Below are 27533 nucleotides of genomic sequence, written 5' to 3' on the forward strand. Positions count from 1 at the left end.
CATTCCATTGTGTTGTCATGGAATAAACATATCATGAGGTCGCGATTCAAATCATTACACTTAACCCCTAAACCGGACTGGATTTGGCTCAGTTGGACTGCCATTTCCCCCCCCATCTACCTGTAAACCAAACCCCATGCTCACAGCATGTGTAGATCTTGTAGATCTGACATTTTCACTTATAAATTGCGCTTCCCCCAGAATATGTATGCCAAAAGGTTTCAGTATTGGGCTTGGCTCTCTCAGTTTGTACTAGTACCAATACTTCACTTAGCAATAATCTAAACTGTGAAAGAATTGGCTCAAGGCTCCAAAGTAGACAGTTCCACAAATACAGTTTTGGGTATTTCATATACCTCCAAAACTCAATTAACTCACACCTAACTAAGGCCCATCAGTAATCTTTATACACAATTATACTCTTAATTATAAAGCAATTTACAAGCACTCAACTATAGCCTATGTTTCCCAGGTGCCAATTAATTCACAAGCACTCATATATGTTTCCCCAGGTGCCAATTAATTCACAACCAATTAATTCACAAGCAATAAAGCCAAAACATAATACAGCTTGCCACCTGCTTGCAACAGCCAAGGAACCCAAAGAAAGACTAGATAGAACCAATGGAACATGGATGAATGGAACACAACCCAAGCTTTGTTTTTTTTGTATTTGTTGTCCCCATTCTCAATAGAAGTCTATGTAGAAGAGCCGCCATTGGACTGGCCTCATGAAGTGAACAGAGTTTGCGTAACTCTATACTCTAAGCTCAAGCGACCGAGCAGGTCTCCGTGAACTCCGTGGGTAAATCTGCGTCCTATGGAGGGTCGAATAAGCTACGAGGGACCCTAGGGTACCGCCGTCCAAAATTCAGAAAAGGTAACCGAGGGTACCGAAAGGGGCTAAGGCTCTGGGATAAACCTGACATTGCTGCCAAGATTAGAGACATTTGTAGGCTTTTTTGTCTCCACCAGGCCGAAGGCATGGGGAGAGAGTATGTTTTGCACTCCGTCCGTGTGTGTGTCCGTCCGTCCGTGTGTGTGTCCTTCCGTCCGTCTGTGTACAGCTAATCTCCGGCACCGTTAACCCGGTCGATGCCAAACTTTGCACACACACTCCCTGGATGCCAACGATGAACCTCTGCCCCACATTTTCCAGAACGGCCTGTTATAGCGCCACCATGAGGCAGCTTTTCACATTTTTACCTAAAACTGCACCGATCTGCGTGAAACGTTGCATGCACACTCCCTAGAGGCCAAGGACAAACCTTTGACCTGTATTTTCCGCATCTGCCTTTTATAGCGCCACCAGGAGGCCGACTTTTGTAAAACACATTTTTTGATATTACTCCTCCAGATTCTGTCCAAAAATCTCAACACAGTATCTCTATGGTCATGTGCTCAAGTTGGATCTGTCCGATATTTCATATTCCATCCTAATTGGCTATAATTGGCTTTCACAGTTTGCAAGAATGCCCCGTTTTGAACAAAAGCCTCAAATCATGAACGCAGCATGCAATTTACGTGAAATCTTTCACACATTTTCTTACTAGGCTGAGGAATATATCCCACCCTTTTCACATTGGCCTGTTATAGCGCCACCAACAGGTTGATTTTTGCAAAACACATTTTTGGAACAAAATGCCTCAAATCATCCAATTGCCATCAAAGGCGTATGAAGAAATGGCAATCGGTACACATGATCTCTGTAGTCATGTGATCAAGACGAGTCTGTTGGATTTCTCAGATTGTACACTGATTGGCTAAGATTGCCTTCCAAAGTTTTCAGGAGTGGCCCGTTTTGTACAAAATGCTGCACATGTCCTGCTCATCCAGAATTCTATCCTTAGAGATGCTATGAGTGATCTGGCTCTGCATTTCCTCAACAAAATGAAGAAAATTATTGCAAAAACAAAAAAAACATCCTCCTAAACATTTTGCCAAACATCACACACACTCCTATCCTCCTGGTGGAGACCTGTGCCCGGAAGGGCACTTTTTCTAGTTTCCCATATTTCAGTGTCAATCATTTATCTGGAGACCCCAGGTTGAACCCCCTCAAGGACCCCTGGGGGTCCCCGGACGACCGGACCCCACACACTGATCTAGGAAAACATGCACAGATGCACGTTTTGCATTAGTTGTCTCCACCAGGCCGAAGGCATGGGGAGAGAGTATGTTTTGCACTCCGTCCGTGTGTGTGTCCGTCCTTCCGTCCGTCTGTGTACAGCTAATCTCCGGCACCGTTAACCCGGTCGATGCCAAACTTTGTACACACACTCCCTGGATGCCAACGATGAACCTCTGCCCCACATTTTCCAGAACGGCCTGTTATAGCGCCACCATGAGGCAGCTTTTCACATGTTTTACCTTAAACTGCACCGATCTGCGTGAAACGTTGCATGCACACTCCCTAGAGGCCAAGGACAAACCTTTGACCTGCATTTTCCGCATCTGCCTTTTAGAGCGCCACCAGGAGGCCGACTTTTGTAAAACACATTTTTTGATATTACTCCTCCACAAATCGTTACACAGTATCTCTATGGTCATGTGCTCAAGTCGGATCTGTCCGATATTTCATATTCCATCCTAATTGGCTATAATTGGCTTTCACCGTTTGCAAGATTGCCCCGTTTTGAACAAAAGCCTCAAATCATGAACGCAGCATTCAATTTACGTGAAATCTTTCACACATTTTCTTACTAGGCTGAGGAATATATCCCACCCTTTTCACATTGGCCTGTTATAGCGCCACCAACAGGTTGATTTTTGCAAAACACATTTTTGGAACAAAATGCCTCAAATCATGCAATTGCCATCAAAGGCGTATGAAGAAATGGCACCCTTTTCACATTGGCCTATTATAGCGCCACCAGGAGGCCACAACCTGACCTGCCCTGGTGGAGACCTGTGCCCCAAGAGGCACTTTTTCTAGTATTCAGGTCTATTGTAGTGGAGTAAAAAGTACAGCATTTGCCTCTGAGGTACAAGTGGAGTAGAAGTTTAAAGTATCAAGACATTTGTGTGTGAGTTTTTCAGAGCAGGTTGATGTGTCAATTACATCTTCGTCAGGTCATGATCACCTGACGAAGATGTAATTGACACATCGAAACGTTGTCACTTTTTACCTGCACCCTGATATAATAAAATAAGGGCCTAAATCGTCTGAGCTGCTCCAGTGCCTTCTTGTTCGCATGTTATATGTCCTGCTCCTGAGATGCACCAGACTGGCCTGCTATAGGCTAGAGGCGTGGCTGGAACTCCCTTCTACACTAGAAAATGTATATTTGTGTTTACTTGAATTTTATAGAAATATACTGAATCAACAAGGTATCAAATGCAGCTGTGGAATGTAACCAAGTACATGTACATATAAATCTGGTTCTGAACATCATCATTATACATGAATACATACAATACAGCAGACAAAGCATCTTACTGAAAACTCTGATGCAGTTTGTTTTAATTCTAAATGACTTGGAACCTCTCAAACCAACTGATCTTCTTAAGTAATGTACTTGTCAGTCTGTTCAAAATGTATTTCCTATATGATCTTTGACAGAATACACAAGACAGAGACGTGCTCTTGTTCCATGTGTGTTCCCTTTTCATGTAGAGTGGACTCACTCTATCAGGCTGGAGGTCATTGGGGGAAATGGAGTCCTTGCAATACGAGTGAATCAATAAATAGTGAATAAATACATAAGCTTAAGCAACAAAACATTGTTTGTCCACAGGAGTCACTCAGCAGCATCCATACAAAACGGACAATAAAGAAGGCCTCTCAAATAGTTGAGGACAACACACACACCCTCCATACCCACTACAAAAGGGGCTCAGCTAGCTTTGTGCCCACCTCCATCAGACTTATGAACGCCTAGCCCCCCCCCCTCGTTGGACTTTCCACCTGATGGACTATAGTGAACACATAGATTGCATACAGTATATCAGATTATTAATTATTAGTGCTGATTTTAAATTAATACATTATGCTTTTAAGCAGTAGTTTTTCTTTTTTAGTCATTTTTATAGTATTTTTATAGTAACTGTGTATGTACGTATTGTGATTTCTTCTCTTTTACCACTGCACAAAATAAGTTTCCGAAAGGAAAAATAAAGTTCTTTGAAGTTTAAGTTTATTTTGTATCAAGGTGGTACTGAACAGATCAGTGCAATTTGTATAGCAACAATTTTAGGAATATATTCAGGTTCAGGTAGCCTATATAAATGCAAGGACCTTCTGTAAAAGAAACACAATTTAAACACATTTCAAACATTATTATTCGAAAAAATTAAGCGAGGCTCCGCACATTCAAATCCATGTGCACAATCAATAGATTCATTGCAAGCTTTCGGTCTACCGACCTTCGTCAGGCATAACCAATTGTGAAAGCAAAATGGTTATGGCTACAACAAAATGTTTGAGTTTTTATCATTTTCACTAATTACTACTGTAGCAGAACACTGAGCTGCAGTTTGATCAATGAAGTGAAAACAAACATCACTTCTCACAGATTGAGGCCCATTGATATGAACATAACGAATTAGACCATGTTCCATTATGGTCAGTCCAGTGACTGTAGGCAGTGGACTGTGCACAGTTCCTGTTTTCATCGTTATCAGGTTCTCCAGGCCTCCAGTACCTGCACAATAAAGAACAATGTATTGAATCACATCCACTCAGTCATTCACATACAGTACCAGTACCTGCACAATAAACAACAATGTATTGAACCACATCCACTCATAACTCACATACAGTGACTTTGATAGAATTACAATATAAAAACATGTCAAATGTCTCACAGTGTTGTCAGTGGTGTTCCATCCACCCACGTCCAAACGGCCTCCCGATCTGTCCTGTTCAGACCAATCCATGATGCATAACCTTTAGGGCTCAATCCTCTGATGAATACCTGATTATTTTGTACATGATTGAATCATCATTCATTGTATCCAATACATTCACTTCTTCACTATAATCATGGAATTAGTTCACATGATGTAACTATGTGGATGATGGACACCTGGACACACGCACGCTCACACAGACACACACACACACACGCACGTGCGCACGCACGCACGCACGCACGCACGCACGCACACACACACACACACACACACACACACACACACACACACACACACACACACACACACACACACACACACACACGTCACACACACACTCACTCTCACTCTCACGCACACACACACACACACACACACACACACACACACACACACACACACACACACACACACACACACACACACACACACACACACACACACACACACACACACACACACACACACACACACACACACACACACACACACACACACACACACAAACCTGTTCTTCTCCACTGTTAATGACCACCAGATCAGCTCCTTGATTCAGACATTCTTCTCTACCTTCCTGCCATGTTTTCCATTCAGTAGTTCTGTAGTAACAGCTGCATCCAAACTTCTTCCATCCACTGGGACACGACTTGTCTAAAAACATCAAACAGGAGATTTACTGATGGATTTTCAATGTACTGATTGTGACCAATTTTAACACATAGTAATAATACTAGTAGTCAGAGATGTAGTGGAGCCAGAACAGCAAAGTAAACTGTTCTGGTATTTTTACTTTTAGACACAGTGGATTTACACAGCCCACCACAGCCCACCAATGAGACACAGTGAGTAGACATCTATGATAGTTGTCATACACCAGCAGTGATGAGTTGACTCCGATTCTCTACCTCTACTGTATATCCCAGAAATTAATTAAAATATCACTATTTTATATTTATGTTGTGTCTTCTCTCACCCGCTATCTGTCTATTCAGCTGGTTTACTTCACTTTGAAGCTGGTCCTTCTTCTGCTTCAGGTTGGTGTTGTCAGACTTTTGCTGGTCATATTCCAGGGTCTGGGTATCGTAGTTGGACTTCAGTGTGTTATAATGATGCACCAGGGTGTCGTTGGTCATGATGTTACTGCTGGGTGAACGATCTGTGAAGGACAGAAATGGATGATAGAGACAGTTGTTGCTACTGTTCATGATCAAGGTCAATAAGCATGTGTGGAAAATTAGATTTCAGAAGAAGAAAGCTCAATGTTGTTAATTAATTTATCCTTTATGTGCATTGTCACTATACTTTATTCATCATACTTTTCAGATGCATGCAATAATACACGCAAAAAGAAACAATGAGAAAATGAAAAATAGTTCTGGGTTAATACTGTACTTTTGTCACAGCTATAAAATATCAGACAAGAAACTCCCTGAATGAGAGATGTGGTAGTTTAGGTAGACATAATACTCACAGCTCACAGCCTGGGCTATGTTCACACCCAGCAGTATAAGACACAGAAACAGCATCCCCAGACATCCAGCAACCAATATGAAAGGCCTTCTCCCTGTTAGACAAAAACAAGATAATAGTCTAAAAGTCCTGCTACAGTATAGCTAAACTCAACCAGACTAAAGTGCTTTGAAATGACCTCCAACAATACTTTTACATATTACATTAATCACTCCTCTAACTGTCCACTATCCTCAGTGTCAGTCTCAGTCTCTGCTATCCCTGCTCAGCACATTGGAAAACGTTCCCAAACGTTTTAGCCTGAGACTCAAAACAGAATTGTGATGTCTCTGTTTGGGAACCAGTAATCACAACCATCATGTAAGAGCAGGGAGATATAAAATACATTCAGGATATATAAAATCCCTCCAGGGGAAAACAGAACTCTTAGGTAAAAGGTGGTGGGGGTAAATAAACAGATAATAGCACCACCTGTTGTGGTGCTATAAACCTCTCAAGTAGCCTATATCTTCCTGAACTATCTTGTTTAAAAGGTAAAAACGTAATATGGGGCGATTGGGGGGGATTTTTAAACTCATTAATCTTACCAGACTTTGGTAGGCCTTTGTCCTTCTTGGTCTTGGTCCGTAGATCTCTAAGACTCTCATAATGTCCTTCTTCAGACATTTTTACATTAGTTCTTCTTGCAGTGACGGTGGTTTCATTCTCGTAGTTTGTATCGTCTTGGTCTTCATCTTGGACCTCAATGTTCTCAGAATGCCTCGCTACAGCCATTTGTACCTTTATGACTTCAATTCTTCCTGCAGGTATTTGACCTCTTCACAACACACTGAAGATATACTGTCTGTATCCTCACTACTACCCTAAATGAGACCATGCGCTTGCAACACACACACACACACACACACACACACACACACACACACACACACACACACACACACACACACACACACACACACACACACACACACACACACACACACACACACACACACACACACACACTTCAGGAAGGTGTAGGACAGGTTGTACTTACAGGAAACAGAAGGTAGAAGTAACCACAGTTTCCCTGTTTCATGATCTCTCTATCTCTAGTTATGATCTCTGATCTCTAGTTATGGCCAGACAGCACCAATGCAACTAAAGTCACAACTCCTTGCAACAAAACAGTTTTAAGGTTAGTCCACAATACAACACTTTGTAACTGCCATTGGGGGTAATGGTTGCAAGTAGCTTGTTGCAAATCATTGGTGTGGATTGGCCTTTATACAAAACACAACCGTCCGGTATTAAGAACAAACACCCACAATATTAAATAAATTTTCAATAATAAAAAGGACACATTTATTGAGCCAAAATGTTTTAGTCAAAATGACGAAAGATATTCGGGGGCCTCCAGCCCATTCATTGGTCGGCCCACCGGGCATGGCGTGTCAAACGGCCAGTCCAGGCCTGTGAGTCATACTTCAGCCTCCTGCCCAACCAGTAACACAAACCACCCCTAAATGACCAAATATCCTGCTGCCATGATGGACACATGACTGACTGAACACAACTATTATTATTATTATTATTATTGAAGTACAATGATCAGAAATCCCTACAGTATGTCGATGTTATTTTGTCAGTTATTTATTCTTTTTTTCTTCGTATGTCTATTCTAAAACTTCCACAACGTTGTGTAAACACTGGCATATTACAGTTCAGCTGTGTCAGAGCCGAGAGAGAGAGAGAGAGAGAGAGAGAGAGAGAGAGAGAGAGAGAGAGAGAGAGAGAGAGAGAGAGCTGATTAGCTACACCTGGCTTACAGGGGCCAGGGCACTGCTCCATCCATACCTTTCAATACAAGACATCATCCATGTCATCTTAGACCCAGGATGGGCAATTTTGATGATGGAGAGGATTATTATTTATAATTATTATTACATTATTTATTTGCTTAGGAATGACAAAAACTAAAACTTTCTAAACGTTCTCATTTTGGGGGTGAAAGTCCTTCACCTTCGCCACCTCTACTCCTTGCATCCTCACTGTTCCGCTGTATCGTTTAGGCACATATTCTGTCTTACTTACTGTATACTGTATAGCCTACTGTCTTACTTACTGTATACATTCCTCTTCTCTAGACTAGTCCCAAAATATTCCCAAATATTCACAGAAATGAAAACACAAACAAAACCATAATGATTAAAACTGTTGTTATTACGGATATGTTCTTTCAATCCCTTGTTTATTTCCCTGTCCCGTTTTCTTTCGATTATAATACAGTCGCCTTGACCTAAAAAAAATTGTACACCCTTACACGCACGCACGCACGCACACACGCACGCACGCATGCAAGCACCAAATTCTCAAAAGTACAGGGGTCCTTGAGTGAGTTTCAGGGATTCCCCCAAATCTTCCCCCAAAAAAATTGAAACATTTGAAATAGTTTTTAAATACTTTTACAACACAAATCTTGAATGGGGTCCCTCCCTAGTACAACATATTCTCAGATGGGGTCCACGGCCAAATACACATTCATTTGGTGGTCCTTGACATGAAAAAGAACGAGGTAGGCCTAACAAAGAAAAGGTCAACGTCTTGTGTGGACACTTTTCTCCCATGGTAGGACTGGCCTTAATGCTGCCATCTGTTGGTAAAACCATGTAGTTGCAACTTAGACTGCACTTTCACAGTAGTAATGGTCTGAGAGAGTATGTTTTGCACTCCGTCCGTGTGTGTGTCCGTCCTTCCGTCCGTCTGTGTACAGCTAATCTCCGGCTGCCAAACTTTGCACACACACTCCCTGGATGCCAACGATGAACCTCTGCCCCACATTTTCCATTCAGGTCTGTTCTTTATGCAATTCATCATCTATTAATCAACTAGCAACTAAAGTTGTCAAAATATTGTAGTGGAGTAAAAAGTACAGCATTTGCCTCTGAGGTACAAGTGGAGTAGAAGTTTAAAGTATCAAGACATTTGTGTGTGAGTTTTTCAGAGCAGGTTGATGTGTCAATTACATCTTCGTCAGGTCATGATCACCTGACGAAGATGTAATTGACACATCGAAACGTTGTCACTTTTTACCTGCACCCTGATATAATAAAATAAGGGCCTAAATCGTCTGAGCTGCTCCAGTGCCTTCTTGTTCGCATGTTATATGTCCTGCTCCTGAGATGCACCAGACTGGCCTGCTATAGGCTAGAGGCGTGGCTGGAACTCCCTTCTACACTAGAAAATGTATATTTGTGTTTACTTAAATTCTAAATGACTTGGAACCTCTCAAACCAACTGATCTTCTTAAGTAATGTACTTGTCAGTCTGTTCAAAATGTATTTCCTATATGATCTTTGACAGAATACACAAGACAGAGACGTGCTCTTGTTCCATGCAGTGTGTTCCCTTTTCATGTAGAGTGGACTCACTCTATCAGGTTGGAGGTCATTGGGGGAAATGGAGTCCTTGCAATACGAGTGAATCAATAAATAGTGAATAAATACATAAGCTTAAGCAACAAAACAGTGTTTGTCCACAGGAGTCACTCAGCAGCATCCATACAAAACGGACAATAAAGAAGGCCTCTCAAATAGTTGAGGACAACACCCTCCATACCCACTACAAAAGGGGCTCAGCTAGCTTTGTGCCCACCTCCATCAGACTTATGAACGCCTAGGCTCAATCCCTCCCCCCCTCGTTGGACTTTCCACCTGATTGCATACAGTATATCAGATTATTAATTATTAGTGCTTATATATTACTGATTTTAAATTAATACATTATGCTTTTAAGCAGTAGTTTTTATTTTTTAGTAATTTTTATAGTATTTTTATAGTAACTGTGTATGTACGTATTGTGATTTCTTCTCTTTTACCACTGCACAAAATAAGTTTCCGAAAGGAAAAATAAAGTTCTTTGAAGTTTAAGTTTATTTTGTATCAAGGTGGTACTGAACAGATCAGTGCAATTTGTATAGCAACAATTTTAGGAATATATTCAGGTTCAGGTAGCCTATATAAATGCAAGGACCTTCTGTAAAAGAAACACAATTTAAACACATTTCAAACATTATTATTCGAAAAAATAAAGCGAGGCTCCGCACACTCAAATCCATGTGCACAATCAATAGATTCATTGCAAGCTTTCGGTCTACCGACCTTCGTCAGGCATAATCAAACGGTGACATATAGGACAGGATATGTGTTCATCACACCTGTGTCAAACATTTCAATTGAGAATGACAGCTCATGGGCTGAAAAAAGACACATAGGCCTACCCCCTCTCCTCGCCACTCGCCCTACACACTTCCACTCAGTTTGAGCATAGATATATAAATATATAAATTTCCCTCCCATCCACAAAGTCGTACGATTAGTCACACACGTTACTGCATTTATTCTCCGCATTTGACCCATATCTCTTGGAGCGCTGAGCCGCAGCGTGCGCCGCACTCGGGAATCATTAGTTGATTTGACCCCCAATCCAACCCATTGATGCTGGGTGCCAAGCAGAGAGGCATTTCTTCTTTGGTATGACCCGGCCGGGAATCAAACCCCCAGAGGCCACAAGGCCACTGTCTGCTTAATAACAGCAGTGCAGCAATGCAATCTAAAAGCATGCTAATATGTTTAAAATGGCAGCAGCATTTATGTAATGTGTATATTAAGGATAACTATAATCATGGCCTGGTGCGATCTGCCACAGCGCTGCCTACTTCTAGTAACAGCAGCACTGACCAGCTGCCACTCAATGCAAGTGGATGGGAGGGGAATTCCGGTGCCGTCTCTATTATTTATAAATCTATGCTCAAACCGAGTGGAAGTGTGTCGGGCGAGTGGCGAGGAGCCCGTTTCAAAAAGGACCAAAGTGTCCACCGAGACAAGAGAATACATCACGGAAAAAATGTGTTTCAAAACGAAGAAAACTAAAAAAATAGACAAAAAATGCAATCTAATGCAAACATCAGGCCATCATAAAGTAGTAAGTAAGCCTTGCCGAGCCATGAGGCCCATAGGGCAGGAGCCTAACTCCTGTTTCTATACCGTGAGGCAGCTTGATGTATACACCCCCATCATAAAGCAAAGAGCAAATGTGATCTTTTGTCCTAAAACAACACTCATGTCAAAATCTTCATTAAGACCTAGGTGTTGTAAACTTTCTAAGGTATGGATCCGATAGAGCTCTCTCTGGCAAAATCTTCTGTCGACATCACCCCCTCTCTGAAGAGTAATCTGCTCTATTCCCTGGAACCTACATATGATAGGCCTACATGTGTTACATATGATGACACGGTCCCTTACTGGAAAAGCTTTCCCTGTTCTAGGATGTCTAAAGACATTAGCTTAGCAGGAATAATTATACACAATGATTAGTCTTTAGGGTGGTTGTGTTCCATTTGATATCCTTCTCCTATCACAGCAACTCACGCATCTTGCTGCTGTGTTTGCACATTGTCGTACTTCGCCCAGTAGATATGGGCGATGGGGGATATGTTACACTGGGCACAGTTGCCACAGGTGTAATTTCCTGGTTTAAGGAATACGAGACTGCTCGCCCCTTTACCAACTCGCCCCGTGATTTTTTTAAATGTAGTTAACAGTTAATTTAGTATTTCCCTCCCTCTCTGAAATCTGTAATGATCTTGTATACAGATTTATTTTATTGTAGGCCTATAGTAGTTGATCTCTATACTCTGTAAAATTTAGAAAGAACAACATGTCACAGAGACGGTGACTGCTTCATTAAGTTAATTTATGACCTTCTAGCAGTTAATTTCGTTTTATTAATCACATTTCTTCCATGTAGCCCATGTTTTGTAATGGCATCATCATGCTATTATGCCCGTGGATATACAGAGTGAACTTAACAATGATACATTAATATGATAATACCTTTTAAATAATCACAAACATGAATTATGTTTGTTATTTACAGCTAGGTAGAGTAGTGGGGCGAGATGGAAAAGGGGCGAGATGACCTGTTACCGGTTTAAGGGGGGCCAGAAGAGTCTGTTTTGGTTGCGGTGATACGGTATGTTGGCTCTAACCAATATATCCCATAGATTTGGTCCTAAAATGTTGGGTGAGAGCTGGATCTGATGTCAAAATATTCCAATATGGCATATGGCCAAATGGTCAATTAACATGATCTACAAACTTACAATGCATTGTGTTGTGATGCATTGTGAGTCTGTAGATCTGTTACCCCCCCCCCCCCCAATTGTGAAAGCAAAATGGTTATGGCTACAACAAAATGTTTTTATCATTTTCACTAATTACTACTGTAGCAGAACACTGAGCTGCAGTTTGATCAATGAAGTGAAAACAAACATCACTTCTCACAGATTGAGGGCCTTGGATATGAACATAACGAATTAGACAATGTTCCATTATGGTCAGTCCAGTGACTGTAGGCAGTGGACTGTGCACAGTTCCTGTTTTCATCGTTATCAGGTTCTCCAGGCCTCCAGTACCTGCACAATAAAGAACAATGTATTGAACCACATCCACTCAGTCATTCACATACAGTACCAGTACCTGCACAATAAACAACAATGTATTGAACCACATCCACTCATAACTCACATACAGTGACTTTGATAGAATTACAATATAAAAACATGTCAAATGTCTCACAGTGTTGTCAGTGGTGTTCCATCCACCCACGTCCAAACGGCCTCCCGATCTGTCCTGTTCAGACCAATCCATGATGCAAAACCTTCAGGGCTCAATCCTCTGATGAATACCTGATTATTTTGTACATGATTGAATCATCATTCATTGTATCCAATACATTCACTTCTTCACTATAATCATGGAATTAGTTCACATGAACTATGTGGATGATGGACACCTGGACACACGCACGCTCACACAGACACACACACATGCACGTGTACAGTATGCACGCACACGCACACCCATGCACGTGTACAGTACGCACGCATGCACGTGTACAGTACGCACGCACGCACGCACGCACGCACGCACGCACACACACACACACACACACACACACACACACACACACACACACACACACACACACACACACACACACACACACACACACACACACACACACACACACACACACACACACACACACACACACACACACACACACACACACAAACCTGTTCTTCTCCACTGTTAATGACCTCCAGATCAGCTCCTTGATTCAGACATTCTTCTCTACCTTCCTGCCATGTTTTCCATTCAGTAGTTCTGTAGTAACAGCTGCATCCAAACTTCTTCCATCCACTGTGACACGACTTGTCTAAAAACATCAAACAGGAGATTTACTGATGGATTTTCAATGTACTGATTGTGACCAATTTGAACACATAGTAATAATACTAGTAGTCAGAGATGTAGTGGAGCCAGAACAGCAAAGTAAACTGTTCTGGTATTTTGACTTCAGTAGTATTTCAATTTTGTGGTAGGCCTACTTCCTACTTCTACTCCATTACATCTCAGAGGCAAATATTGTAGTTTTTACTCCACTACATTATTTGACAGCTTTAGTTGCTTTATGGATTTACACAGCCCACCACAGCCCACCAATGAGACACAGTGGATTTACACAGCCCACCACAGCCCACCAATGAGACACAGTGGATTTACACAGCCCACCACAGCCCACCAATGAGACACAGTGAGTAGACATCTATGATAGTTGTCATACACCAGCAGTGATGAGTTGACTCTGATTCTCTACCTCTACTGTATATCCCAGAAATTAATTAAAATATCAATAACACTATTTTATATTTATGTTGTGTCTTCTCTCACCCGCTATCTGTCTATTCAGCTGGTTTACTTCACTTTGAAGCCGGTCATTCTCCTGCTTCAGGTTGGTGTTGTCAGACTTTAGCTGGTTAAACTCCAGGGTCTGGTTATCGTATCGTGACTTCAGTGCGTTATAATGATGCACCAGGGTGTCGTTGGTCATGATGTTACTGCTGGGTGAACGATCTGTGAAGGACAGAAATGGATGATAGAGACAGTTGTTGCTACTGTTCATGATCGAGGTCAATAAGCATGTGTGGAAAATTAGATTTCAGAAGAAGAAAGCTCAATGTTGTTAATTAATTTATCCTTTATGTGCATTGTCACTATACTTTATTCATCATACTTTTCAGATGCATGCAATAATACACGCAAAAAAAAACAATGAGAAAATAAAAAATAGTTCTGGGTTAATACTGTACTTTTGTCACAGCTATAAAATATCAGACAACAAACTCCCTGAATGAGAGATGTGGTAGTTTAGGTAGACATAATACTCACAGCTCACAGCCTGGGCTATGCTCACAACCAGCAGTATAAGAAACAGCATCCCCAGACATCCAGCAACCTGGAAAGGCCTTCTCCCTGTTAGACAAAAACAAGATAATAGTCTAAAAGTCTTGCTACAGTATAGCTAAACTCAACCAGACTAAAGTGCTTTGAAATGACCTCCAACAATACTTTTACATATTACATTAATCACTCCTCTAACTGTCCACTATCCTCAGTGTCAGTCTCAGTCTCTGCTATCCCTGCTCAGCACATTGGAAAACGTTCCCAAACGTTTTAGCCTGAGACTCAAAACAGAATTGTGATGTCTCTGTTTGGGAACCAGTAATCACAACCATCATGTAAGAGCAGGGAGATATAAAATACATTCAGGATATATAAAATCCCTCCAGGGGAAAACAGAACTCTTAGGTAAAAGGTGGTGGGGGTAAATAAACAGATAATAGCACCACCTGTTGTGGTGCTATAAACCTCTCAAGTAGCCTATATCTTCCTGAACTATCTTGTTTAAAAGGTAAAAACGTAATATGGGGGGATTGGGGGGGGGGGGGGGGGGGGATTTTTAAACTCATTAATCTTACCAGACTTTGGTAGGCATTTGTCCTTCTTGGTCTTGGTCCGTAGATCTTCATAGCCTGCATCGTCTATCTTTTGCAGATCAAGACTCTCATAATGTCCTTCTTCAGACATTTCTACATTAGTTCTTCTTGCAGTGACGGTGGTTTCATTCTCGCAGTTTGTATCGTCTTGGTCTTCATCTTGGACCTCAATGTTCTCAGAATGCCTCGCTACAGCCATTTGTACCTTTATGACTTCAATTCTTCCTGCAGGTATTTGACCTCTTCACAACACACTGAAGATATACTGTCTGTATCCTCACTACTACCCTAAATGAGACCATGCGCTTGCAACACACACACACACACACACACACACACACACACACACACACACACACACACACACACACACACACACACACACACACACACACACACACACACACACACACACACACACACACACACACACACACACACACACACACACACACACACACACACACACACACACACACACACACACACACACACAGTCCTACACACTTCAGGAAGGTGTAGGACAGATTGTACTTACAGGAAACAGAAGGTAGATTAGAAGTAACCACAGTTTCCCTGTTTCATGATCTCTCTAAAGTTATGGCCAGACAGCACCAATGCAACTAAAGTCACAACTCCTTGCAACAAAACAGTTTTAAGGTTAGTCCACAAACACTTTGTAACTGCCATTGGGGGTAATGGTTGCAAGTAGCTTGTTGCAAATCATTGGTGTGGATTGGTCTTTATACAAAACACAACCGTCCGGTATTAAGAACAAACACCCACAATATTAAATACATTTTCAATAATAAAAAGGACACATTTATTGAGCCAAAATGTTTTAGTCAAAATGACGAAAGATATTCGGGGGCCTCCAGCCCATTCATTGGTCGGCCCACCGGGCATGGCGTGTCAAACGGCCAGTCCAGGCCTGTGAGTCATACTTCAGCCTCCTGTCCAACCAGTAACACAAACCACCCCTAAATGACCAAATATCCTGCTGCCATGATGGACACATGACTGACTGAACACAACTATTATTGTCTCCACCAGGCCGAAGGCATGGGGAGAGAGTATGTTTTGCACTCCGTCCGTGTGTGTGTGTGTCCGTCCTTCCGTCCGTCTGTGAACAGCTAATCTCCGGCACCGTTAACCCGGTCGATGCCAAACTTTGCACACACACTCCCTGGATGCCAACGATGAACCTCTGCCCCACGGCCTGTTATAGCGCCACCATGAGGCAGCTTTTCACATTTTTTACCTAAAACTGCACCGATCTGCGTGAAACGTTGCATGCACACTCCCTAGAGGCCAAGGACAAACCTTTTACCATTTTCCGCATCTGCCTTTTATAGCGCCACCAGGAGGTCGACTTTTGTAAAACACATTTTTTTATATTACTCCTCCAGATTCTGTCCAAAAATCTCACAAATCGTTACACAGTATCTCTATGGTCATGTGCTCAAGTCGGATCTGTCTGATAATTCATATTCCATCCTAATTGCCTATAATTGGCTTTCACAGTTTGCAAGATTGCCCCGTTTTGAACAATAGCCTCAAATCATGAACGCAGCATGCAATTTACGTGAAATCTTTCACACATTTTCTTACTAGGCTGAGGAATATATCCCACCCTTTTCACATTGGCCTGTTATAGCGCCACCAACAGGTTGATTTTTGCAAAACACATTTTTGGAACAAAATGCCTCAAATCGGTACACATGATCTCTGTAGTCATGTGATCAAGACGAGTCTGTTGGATTTCTCAGATTGTACACTGATTGGCTAAGATTGCCTTCCAAAGTTTTCAGGAGTGGCCCGTTTTGTACAAAATGCTGCACATGTCCTGCTCATCCAGAATTCTATCCTCAGAGATGCTATGAGTGATCTGGCTCTGCATTTCCTCAACAAAATGAAGGAAAAAAAATCCTCCTAAACATTTTGCCAAACATCACACACACTCCTATCCTCCTGGTGGAGACCTGTGCCCGGAAGGGCACTTTTTCTAGTTAGTATTTGTTTTTTCTTGATCACAAATGTACAGAATGTTATTTAGATATCATGTTGTTTAGACAGATATAGGTTCACTGGTTTCTGGTATATCCTATAGTTTCATAATGTACATGTTATTTAGAATAGATAGCATATGGTTTAGAGACAGATAAGTTTACTATGAAGCTCCGACTCGACACTCGAGTAGCTGCGGAGGGAGGGAGGAAGGGAGGGAGGGGGCGCGGCTACCCAGCAGGCAGCCTAATAATATTTTTACAGATAGGCTATAAAGAGTCTTACCTAGTTTTGCTGCTGGAACTTGGAAGCGTCCTGAATAAAGACAGTACAGATAATAATAGCAATTAGCAAACTAAAGTATTGAATGAAGACAAGTTAAACACAGATATTTAACTAATAAACTAACGTAAACTAACTAACGTATTGTACTAAAAAGGTTTCTCTGCTGTTTCCACGCACTGAGGTTCCCACCACGCCGTTGATAGTCTTGAAGTCTTCTTCTTTTAGTGTATTATGATGGGTGAGTTGCAACCATTGGTTTTTAGTGAATACCGCCAAGGACAATCAAAGAAGCCATGCGCTGTGAGCTTGCAGATCAGCTATTTTCACTAGTTTGGGTCCCGGGAAAACTAATTTCTCACTGCACTAAATGACCTGGTGGCCTAAGATGATGAGTAAATGAAGTCAGCATACCGGTAGACTCTATGCCATTCCCATACCATACTTCCCTCACTGCAATCCATCATTCAAGACTGTAGCTCTGCTCTTGGTGGTTTTGCAGTATGTGACAGCCTTGGAAGGCTGATGTTTGCTCTGGGGACTGTGGAGAATTATGGAGAATTAATGCGTAAAAGTTCCTAGTGAAAACATATAGCCTATAATAGAATTATTTGGAACTTCAACAGTAGCCTAAACCAAAATGCTACCAAACATTTTATGAATTACCATCTTGCATATTCAAATGATGATGTAATATGGCATTTCTAAGAATTGTGACAAACTATGTCATTGTGCGTAGGCTGCAGTATTGCTCTCTGTTAGGGATGGGTCAGAAAGATTAAAAAATAGGTGTAATATGTATTCTCTTCTGCATTCACATTGTCATGTTAGCCTAATGTAGGCCTACAAGGCTATAGTAGGCTTGGATATAAGAACAAATTCATGAGAATACCATAAATTCACTGTTGAAGCTTGTTTTCTTAATGGTTTAGTTGGTTGCAGACAGTAATGTAGCCTTAAAAAGATCTCACTTGTGTGAAGTGAGACAATTAAACAGACAGACAGACACACATACACACAAAGCTGTGCATAGGAGCGGCTAGCGCTTAAAAAATGCATGTTAATTTCTGAAAGCCAGTGCAATGCAATGCTGTTATTGTAATGATTAGGGATGTCCCGATACCCTTTTTTCGTTTCCGATCCGATTCCGATCCAACAATTTCTGTGTTAGCCGATACCGATACCGATACCAGTGCTTTTAAAAAAAAAGTGTAAAGTACATGTACTCATGTTGGTTGCGTTATCACATAGAATAACGTGAAGTTTAGCCCTGGTGATGTTCCACTTTGCAAGCGCACACACACACACACACACACACACACACACACACACACACACACACACACACACACACACACACACACACACACACACACACAATGCATATTATATATATGCTTATTATATTTTAATAATATTCTCTTTATTTTAACTTTATTTTAACCAACCAAGGCATCCCTTTGCACTACATTTTACTAGGGCTACTACTTATACAGTACCTTTCTAAAAGACAGAGGGAACTGTTAATTGTGTACCGTCACTTTAAATGCGTAATGTATACATCATCGTACGGCGGTGTCACGCACCAAAAATAGCCAGTCTACAAGCTCACACCGCGTCTGGTTGCACTGCGTTGTGATCTTGTAGCTCTGCCTTTTCAGCAACGATAGATTGAGAAGTTGCATGCACTGATGCATATTGGAATACGTCACGTATTATGTGAAACTATTCAATCGATCTGCGGGAGATATTATAACTACGCTTCATCCTCGCTATGAGTCTGGCCGCGCCAGGCTAGGAGCTGACGGCTCCCGTGTTGTTTCGACTCGGTGCAGACATTGATTGATTGATTGAAGAATTTATTAACAGTTTGCAGAATTTCAGTACATTTCAAGCACAAACTCAATACAAAGGCTGTTAACTGTGAGTGGACGACCCAATTAAGCATTACACTTGTTTCCAATAGGGTCCACCATGTTCAAATCATCAAAACATTTAGAGACGTACAAATAGACACTTCTATAGACAGAACAGGAATTCATCATAAAGGAGGTAAAAAGGGAAAAGAAACATATACAGTGAGGGGGAAAAAAAGGGGTGGGCGGTGGGGGGGATTCACGTTCAGCTCCGTTAATTTGTTTGTTTTCCTTGGAGGAGCTGCGTTGGGTCCCCAAGTCGGCTCCGTGGCCGTACCTTGAGTTGGCTGTGTGGCCGTGACCGTCTCTTGTGTTGTCCTTGCGTTGGGTCCCCAAGTTGGCTCAGTGGCCATACCTTGAGTTGGCTGTGTGGCCGCGACCGTCTCTTGTGTTGTCCTTGCGTTCGTGTTTGAGGGATTCCGATTTTACAGGGGCCAGTTTCGAATTGCAGCCGTCCGTAGGTGCCCTTTGAGAGCGGTTTTGAAAGAGTCAAGGGATTCGCATGTCTTAATGACAGTTGGTAGGGCGTTCCACATTTTGGTGGCATAGGAGCGAAAAGAATTTAGTCCCTTGTTTGTGCCGAATCTGGGTTGTACATGGTTCGTTGCACTCCCTCTGGTGTTGTGGGTGTGGACTTCGTTAACATTAAGGAAGTATCTAGACACGTACATGGGTATCTTGGTGGTGTATCGAATCTTGTGGACCAGACCCATTGCAAGATGCTGTACTCTGTCGTCGACCCTAAGCCATTCCAGCCTGTCGAAGTGGGCAGGGGTGAGGTGGGTTCGGGGGGCTAGGTCAAGTAGGAGCCTGACCAGTTTGTTTTGGGAAGTCTGGAGCCTGGTTTTAAGGGCCTTTGAGGTGCTGTGGTACCAGGAGGTGCATGCATAGTCAAAGAAACCCTGTACAAGGGCTCCTGTTAAGGTCTTCAAGGTGTTTTTGTTGACCAGTGAGGAGATCCTGTAAAGGAATCTTGTTCTATGGTTGACCTTTTTGATTACGTTGGTGGCCATTTTATCACCGGAAAGATTAGCCTCCAGGATGGAACCTAGGTAGGTAATTTCATCTTTACGTGTGATAACATTGTCACCCACTTTAACCAAGAAGCCATTTGCCTTGCTGAGATTACTATTAGAGCCAAAGAGAATGGATTCAGTTTTTCCCAGGTGTAAAGATAGTTTGTTATCAGCGAGCCAGGTGCAGATTCTACCGAGTTCAGAGCTGAGGGCATTTTCAACCTGCAGTTTGTCCCTGTCCGAGACCAGCAGTGCTGAGTCATCTGCGAACAGGAACAAGTTGCAGTCACAAGCTGAAGTCATGTCGTTTACATATATTAGGAACAGTAGAGGCCCTAGTATGCTTCCTTGTGGAACGCCACAGCTCACTGGGAGAGATTGGAACTCGTACAATAATTTATTAGTGGCAAGATACTTTTCAACCTGTTCATAGACTATTTTTTCCATCACTTTCGAGATGGAACTAAGAATAGAAATAGGGCGGTAGTTGCCGGGGTCTAATTTACTCCCTTTCTTGTGCAAGGGGGTTACTTTGGCCAGTTTGAAATCTTGGGGCACCTGTCCCTGTTTGATGTCTGTATCGCATTTGGCAAGTTACAATGAGCGTCAGCCCACCGTGGCCCAGTCAGTCAGTTTAGAGTTTATTTGTCCAGTCTAACTTCGAAGAGAGGGGGAGAAAGAAAAACAACAAAAGATAGTCTACTTGGCAGCCCTTGTCGCAAACTACAGCAAGCCGCCTTTGTTTTAAATTGTCCCCCATTCGCACGTCGGCAAAGCCGTTCACACCTAGGCTGGAGATGCGCGTTTTCAATACCGGCGGCCCCGTCTCACCGTGCTGCGCGCATCACGTGATTAAATAAAATGTGGTATCGGATTGGTGCGGGGCGTACTTGCCGATTCCGATACCAAATAAGGGCATATCGGAGGGCATTCCGATACAAGTATCGGTATCGGGACATGCCTAGTAATGATCTGCTGTTAATGATCTGTTAAGTAATGATAATAATAATAATCATTCCCCGAAACAATTACACCCAAAGAAATCCCCCCAAAAACATGAGAAAATACTTTCGTTATTAATAGTAGGAGAATTAATGATCTATATGATTTTTGTCAGTCATGCACATCCCTACTTTTTGGAAGTATATTTAGAATTTCTCTATTCATGCTCAGGGGACTTGCGTAATGGGTGGTTGACTGGTTGTGCAAGCGTCAGTAAACAACAGTATGAAACAGAAGGGGACATTATGCAGAGTCACTTTCTCAACAGCACACAAGGGTCCAACACCACAGCCTGGTAATGTGTGATTGACTAACCATGGATTCATTGTTATTGTGTTATTGTGTCAGAATGTCATTATCCCATTTTGTGAGTTGTAGGCCCTACTTGGGCTTTGGGTTTAAAAACATTATTTAACCACGTGTAGGTTACTTTGTTGCTATAGAGTTTACATTTCATTTTAACACTGGTAAATTGAAATTCAAATAAATGCATTAAATACAAGACACATGTTTATGCTGAGTTCATATTATTCGTTTTCTCAGACAATTAGGCATACATAAACATGAAGAGCCTGATTGTTCATTATGGGCTGATGTTGACATTTCTCTTGAGCCTCTCAGAGCAGACTGACCAGGTAAATAAACATTCACTTAATGTTTGCTGTCAGTGATATTTTTTTTGTTTAGAAAAAAACTTATATTCTGATAGTAGACTAGTCACTACTATAGTGTTTTCTCAATAACAGTGGGTCATCCTGTCTCTCTAGCTGTATGGTAAAAAGAAAATAGACTTTAATTTCTCTGTTTCATCACTAATTTAACTTGTTTATCCTGTGTCTTCAACAAGGTCCCCCTCACCCCATGATTGATTGGATAAAATTCATATCCTGACCTGAACATATTTTTCTGTTTAATAAATAGCTGGAGAAACAGGGAGATCCCAGCTGTTAATGAACACTATAGCAACCATTTATGTGGGAATATAGAGCTATACTCTTATTTAAGAAGATGAAATGAAATGAAATGAAATGAAATGAAATGAAATCTATATTTACCCAGGGTATCTGGGCTAAGCTCAAGAACTTGTTTCCAGCCAGGCCCTGCTCATAGAACACATTTCATCGTAGTGGTTGATGCCTTGTTCAAGGGCATTTCAGCGGTGGTAATTTTAACGTGTCGGACGGCTGATTCGAACTGGGAACCTTCCGGTATCTAGACCGTGCCGCTATCCGTTCGGCCACCGCTGCCACATAATATAATATATATAATATATAACATGCCACCTTGATGATAATACTACCGTAATAGTATCTAATAACTTGCTTTACATTTGTATTCTACCAGAATGAACTTCTGGGAACTCCGATTAAACGGAACCCTGTTGCTCAAGGTACTTGATATACCATTATCATTCTTTCTTTTCAAAATCTTTATTAATTTGAAAGATCTTACTAGGCTGGCATGTTATGCTCTATCTGTGCTCTATATTTGTGTGTGTGTGATTGATTGATTGAAGTATTTATTAACAGTTGGAATTACTGTGTGTGTGTGTGTGTGTGTGTGTGTGTGTGTGTGTGTGTGTGTAACCCCAGGAACAGACTGCTCACAGATAAAGACAATCCAACCAAATGCGACCAGTGGCGTTTATGTTATTCAGCCCCCTGGAGCAGATACATCCTTCAAGGTATCAAAATAGAATTATATATGGTATATAGGGTGATCAGAATTACCCCTTTGCGTGGGACAGTCCAACATTTGCAAGACCTTTTCAGGCGTCCCACAAATTGAAACCCTGTCCCACATTGTGACTGGCATGTTCAAATGCGCTATAGTTGGTCCCCTAATGGTTGGCTTTCTGTTGTAAAGCTCTTTACCTGCAAGATGTGTTTTAAGCCTGTTAAAATAACATGGGAAATATCCTCTAGGGCTAGGCTACAGTACCAAGTTGGCCATACCACCCATTTTAAAACAATGTGAGATGGGGTTTAATATCAAAATAATAGGCAATATTAGGCTATCAAGGCATTTAATAGCAACTTAAGTAGGCCTATTAGGTTGCTAACCCCCATCACGTCCCATCTCGTCCCCCCGTCCCACATGTCCCACACACAAGCAATAGTTCTGTCCCTCAAATGAACAGTTTGGATCTGGTCACCCCATTTGGATACCAAACACAACATTCTGCAGGTAACTCGCAGTGAGTAACATATAGGCTTACTGGCTGTGGTGCATTAGTGGACAAAGATGGATTTTTACGTCTTCTAAGTTCTTCATCCTATGCTTGTAATGTAATTGTTCCCATAAGTCCTATTATAGAAGGCCAATACATACTTTAAGTACAACCACCAGGCAACCAGCATCAATATAACATGACATGTTTTCAGAAGTGATTTATAAGATGACACTGACTTTGCTAGTCTTAGCTCTGTCTTCCGATCCTCCAGATCCTATAGGTGCCCATGAGCTGCATAACCTTCTAAATTCAAATTAATATGCATAATTAAACTTGGCTATTTAAGCTACAAGCTATCCTTAAAAACCTGTGGTTGTTATTCTTCAATATAACTTAAATACATAAAATTGATGTTGGAGAGAGGGAGTTCATATGTCAGAATTCTTTGATATACGTAAAAAGTACAACAAAGCGAGAAAAAAGCCACCTATCATATTGGGTGAAAAGCGATGATGTATGATGATGTATTTGAAGACAATAAGATTTAAAAACTCGTCCAATTTTACATTATATTAACAGATTTTTTTGCGGTGGTTTCTACTTTCGACATAATGTTGCTATTGTGATATTTTTTCATTTTGTTTGTAAATGTTTGAAACTGGTGTTTGAAACTGGTGTTCCTCATACAGGTATACTGTGAGATGCGGCCAGATGGGGGCTGGGCGGTGTTTCAGAGGCGTTCTGGGGGAGCAGTTTCCTTTGAGAGGAAGTGGGAAGCTTATAAAGATGGCTTTGGAAACCTGACAGGTACGTAATGAAGTGCTCTTTTTTGACCTGCTACATTTGTATCTACTTGCTGTTTCTGTTATTATCACAATTGGACTGAAATAAAATTGTTCTGGGGTGGGGGAGTCTGGGGAAAGTTGGCATAGTTCTAGGTAGCTTTCCTCTAAAAGTCACATTCAAAAGGCATGCCATTTCACCCTCTTAATACTGAAATTGCATGGGTCACGAGAGAAGAAAAGATGGTAGGCCTATGTCTTGAAATCATGCAGGGCACATTCAGTGACTCAAATCCTGTTGTTTTAATTGAGTGAGTAAAGTAAAATAATACATGACATTTTTTAAATCTACGCATATTTCTGCAAATGAATTATAAAAAATCACACTTGTGTGTAGTGAGTGGTGCCTTTTATCATGATTATGATGTATATGATGATGAGAACGTCATCATACATCAGCCAATCAAATCACCACATTTCATGCTTAAACACTCACAATGCCTGCATAGGCCCTATAGACAGCATTTCCACTGTTATCCACAAGTTATCAATATGTTAGTGTGAACACATGACGCCACAGACTACATGTTTCACTGAAAATTCAAATGAATAATCCAAGCAGGTATTAATGGAGTTCCAAATGAAATTCAGTCCATTTCCAAGTAAAACACAGGATGATGGTGTGTAGCCTACGGTCAGGTTTTTCTCCCTTTCTTCTCTTTCACATTGTGCAAAAGACTTGTTTCAAGCTAGACACTTGTGATGAAGTTCTGTTAAATATTGATCCTATTTAACTACCCAGCAAGCACGGTCAGGATCTGCTACGAATTAGTGACATCTTGATTGGGGCCAGATGATCAAGTCAAACCAAGACTTGTCACATCTGGCCCACAATATCACCTGATTTCAACCAACATAAATTCTTCCCACTAAGACGGACATCCTGGATGAATCAGATATAGTCCAATCGAGGCCAGATCAACTTAAGTCATGTCATAACTTAACTAGTCAGATCTGGCCCAGAATAAGCTATATTATTTCAACTGGTGAAGACGTCCTGGAATTGACATAAAGATCATCCCGTATGGGGTTGGCAGTGATCTGGCCAAGTCCTGAATGTCACCGGAGGGCATCATCATGACGTAATTTGGCTTGCTGGACATGAATCCTAATTCACATGCCCAGTCTTCCTAGTAGTGTCCAGTTATCCAAAGTGCCCACTCGTCCAGGTGCCCACATTTCCTTAGTGCCCAGAACGTTTTGGTGCCCATCTTTCTTGTTACCCTCCACACAAATCCATTTCCATTTCTTACGTCATCTTTCCCAGACGACCACTGGCTAGGTCTCAGTAAGGTATTCTCGCTGACCAAGAGCAAACAGTGGACGTTGAGAGTGGACCTGTGGGACCATGAAGACGGCATAGCTTTTGCAGAGTACAGCGACTTTAGACTGGGCAACGAGACGGAGAACTTCAAGCTAAACGTTGGACAATACAGAGGAAATGCAGGTAGAAATGGATTTCCTTGTACATTCCCACCTCAGTTCTATTTTCGTCCTCCTTCATGTTTCTCTGAAAATGCAGACTTGTACAGGTGCATTCTTAACCACATTAATCAAGTTATTTATTCATTGCACAAAGAATAGCGGAAATTGACGAACTACAAATTCACAGATTGTTAGTTTATACTGTAGATTGGTGTAGATAAGTTTGTGAGGCTGATGAAATACAAGTTAATTATAACTAGGCTACATTATATTGGCAACATAGTGAATACAATCCCTAGTCTTATGTCCATTGGAACAATGTCTGAACTACAGTAAAGATGTTGGAACATCAAGTGTCTCACCTCCAACCACTGCAGCTGTGCTTTATATTAAAGCTTTAAGACCTCACAGTCCACAAACCATCATGTTACACAAATTCTCTCAAACAGACAGAAAGCATTCCTTGTGGTTTATGTTCTACTTTATATCTTTGTCTGTACAACTTTATTTTGTTCTCTCTGTCCATTCAAAGGCGATGCTATCCGGGGTGATTACCCTGGAGTCGACCAAAATGGCTTTGGGTTCAGCACTATTGACCGCGACAACGATGGCTGCAACCCTTATTGCGTCTTCGGTGACATTGCTGAGCATGACTGCAGCTCAGAGAACGGTGGAGGTTGGTGGTTCGGCCACCGCTGTGGTTCCGCTGATCTGAACGGCGACTGGCACCCCGCCGGGAATAACATTGGGTGGGCAAATGCCATCTACTGGCTCACCTGGAAAGGACCCGCTCCGTACTCTGCCCGTGCGACCCGCATGATGATCAAGCAGGGCCAAATTAGCCATTGGGTCGGTGAGGCCGGGGCACAGGGGCCCTTGGCTTGATGATCAAGCAGGGCCAAATTAGCCATTGGGCCGGGCACAGGGGCCCTTGGCTCTCAGGGGCGCTTCAGGGAAACTGGGCCGCACAATACTGGGTTTGAGGTCCTGACAAGGCTGTTGATAAATTGTTAAATTGGTCATTTTGGTCAAAAAGATGATAAAGACATCACACTCGTGTGAAGTGAAGGGCGCTCTTATCATCATACATCACATTCTGTGCTCAGCCAATCAAATCATTTCCGTGGGACACACAAACACAGACACACAAAGCTGGGAATATAGGAGGGCCCTCAAAAATGAAAACAGACGAATATTCTGCACGCACGCTATGGAGGCCCCAAGAAATTATCAGCCCAGGGGCTCTCAGGGGGGTTAATCAGTCCCTGTGATCAAGTATGTCTGAGGCTTCGCACACACATATCAGACGAACATGCTCAAACAAACACGGACAGCACAGAGCATGTTCGTCTGATGTGTGTGTACGAAGCCTCAGAAGAAGCATGCCAGGAAGAAGTTTCAAGTGTCCACCATTTGTTGCATTGTGTTTTGGAGACATTCAGAATATACTGTAAGCTCTGTAGTTAGGACACAAGATCTTATTCAGTTAATCTCTACAAATCAGAATGGCAGCACCCCCCTTATTTTCAACCTCCCATTTCTTTATCTTTTATAGTTATCCCATCTTTGTTTTTTGTCTGCCTGCCTTTATAGCCAAATGTCAAATAATTGACAGAATTCCTAATAACTTTTGTGGTCCTGCAAATATGTAACCTTCTATGC

The 27533-nt window shown here is 41.8% G+C and overlaps 3 protein-coding genes across 3 annotated transcripts in view; 1 reads left to right on the plus strand and 2 right to left on the minus strand.

The window, feature by feature from the left end:
- trpm6 (transient receptor potential cation channel, subfamily M, member 6) overlaps nt 1–7098 on the minus strand; it is a gene marked incomplete at its 5' end in the record, with an annotated part of 56326 nt that extends 49228 nt beyond the window's left edge. The window contains 2 exons of the mRNA XM_079515951.1: nt 5856–6010; nt 6912–7098. Coding sequence (XP_079372077.1) covers nt 5856–6010; nt 6912–7098 — 342 coding nt within the window. The remainder of the gene's footprint in view (nt 1–5855; nt 6011–6911) is intronic.
- LOC306934279 (heterogeneous nuclear ribonucleoprotein A0-like) overlaps nt 1–27533 on the minus strand; it is a gene marked incomplete at both ends in the record, with an annotated part of 306611 nt that overhangs the window by 91245 nt on the left and 187833 nt on the right. The gene's annotated exons all lie outside the window — the stretch shown is intronic.
- On the plus strand, nt 22777–26928 carry LOC306933637 (fibrinogen-like protein 1; the record flags this gene model as incomplete). The annotated part of the gene is made up of 4 exons (XM_079515953.1): nt 22777–22821; nt 24294–24411; nt 25714–25893; nt 26404–26928. 4 exons carry the CDS (start codon nt 22777–22779, stop codon nt 26754–26756), a joined length of 696 nt encoding a protein of 231 aa, XP_079372079.1. The 3' UTR covers nt 26757–26928.

The sequence above is a fragment of the Electrona antarctica genome, assembly GCF_951216825.1.
Source record: "Electrona antarctica genome assembly, chromosome: 12".
Lineage (NCBI taxonomy): Eukaryota > Metazoa > Chordata > Actinopteri > Myctophiformes > Myctophidae > Electrona > Electrona antarctica.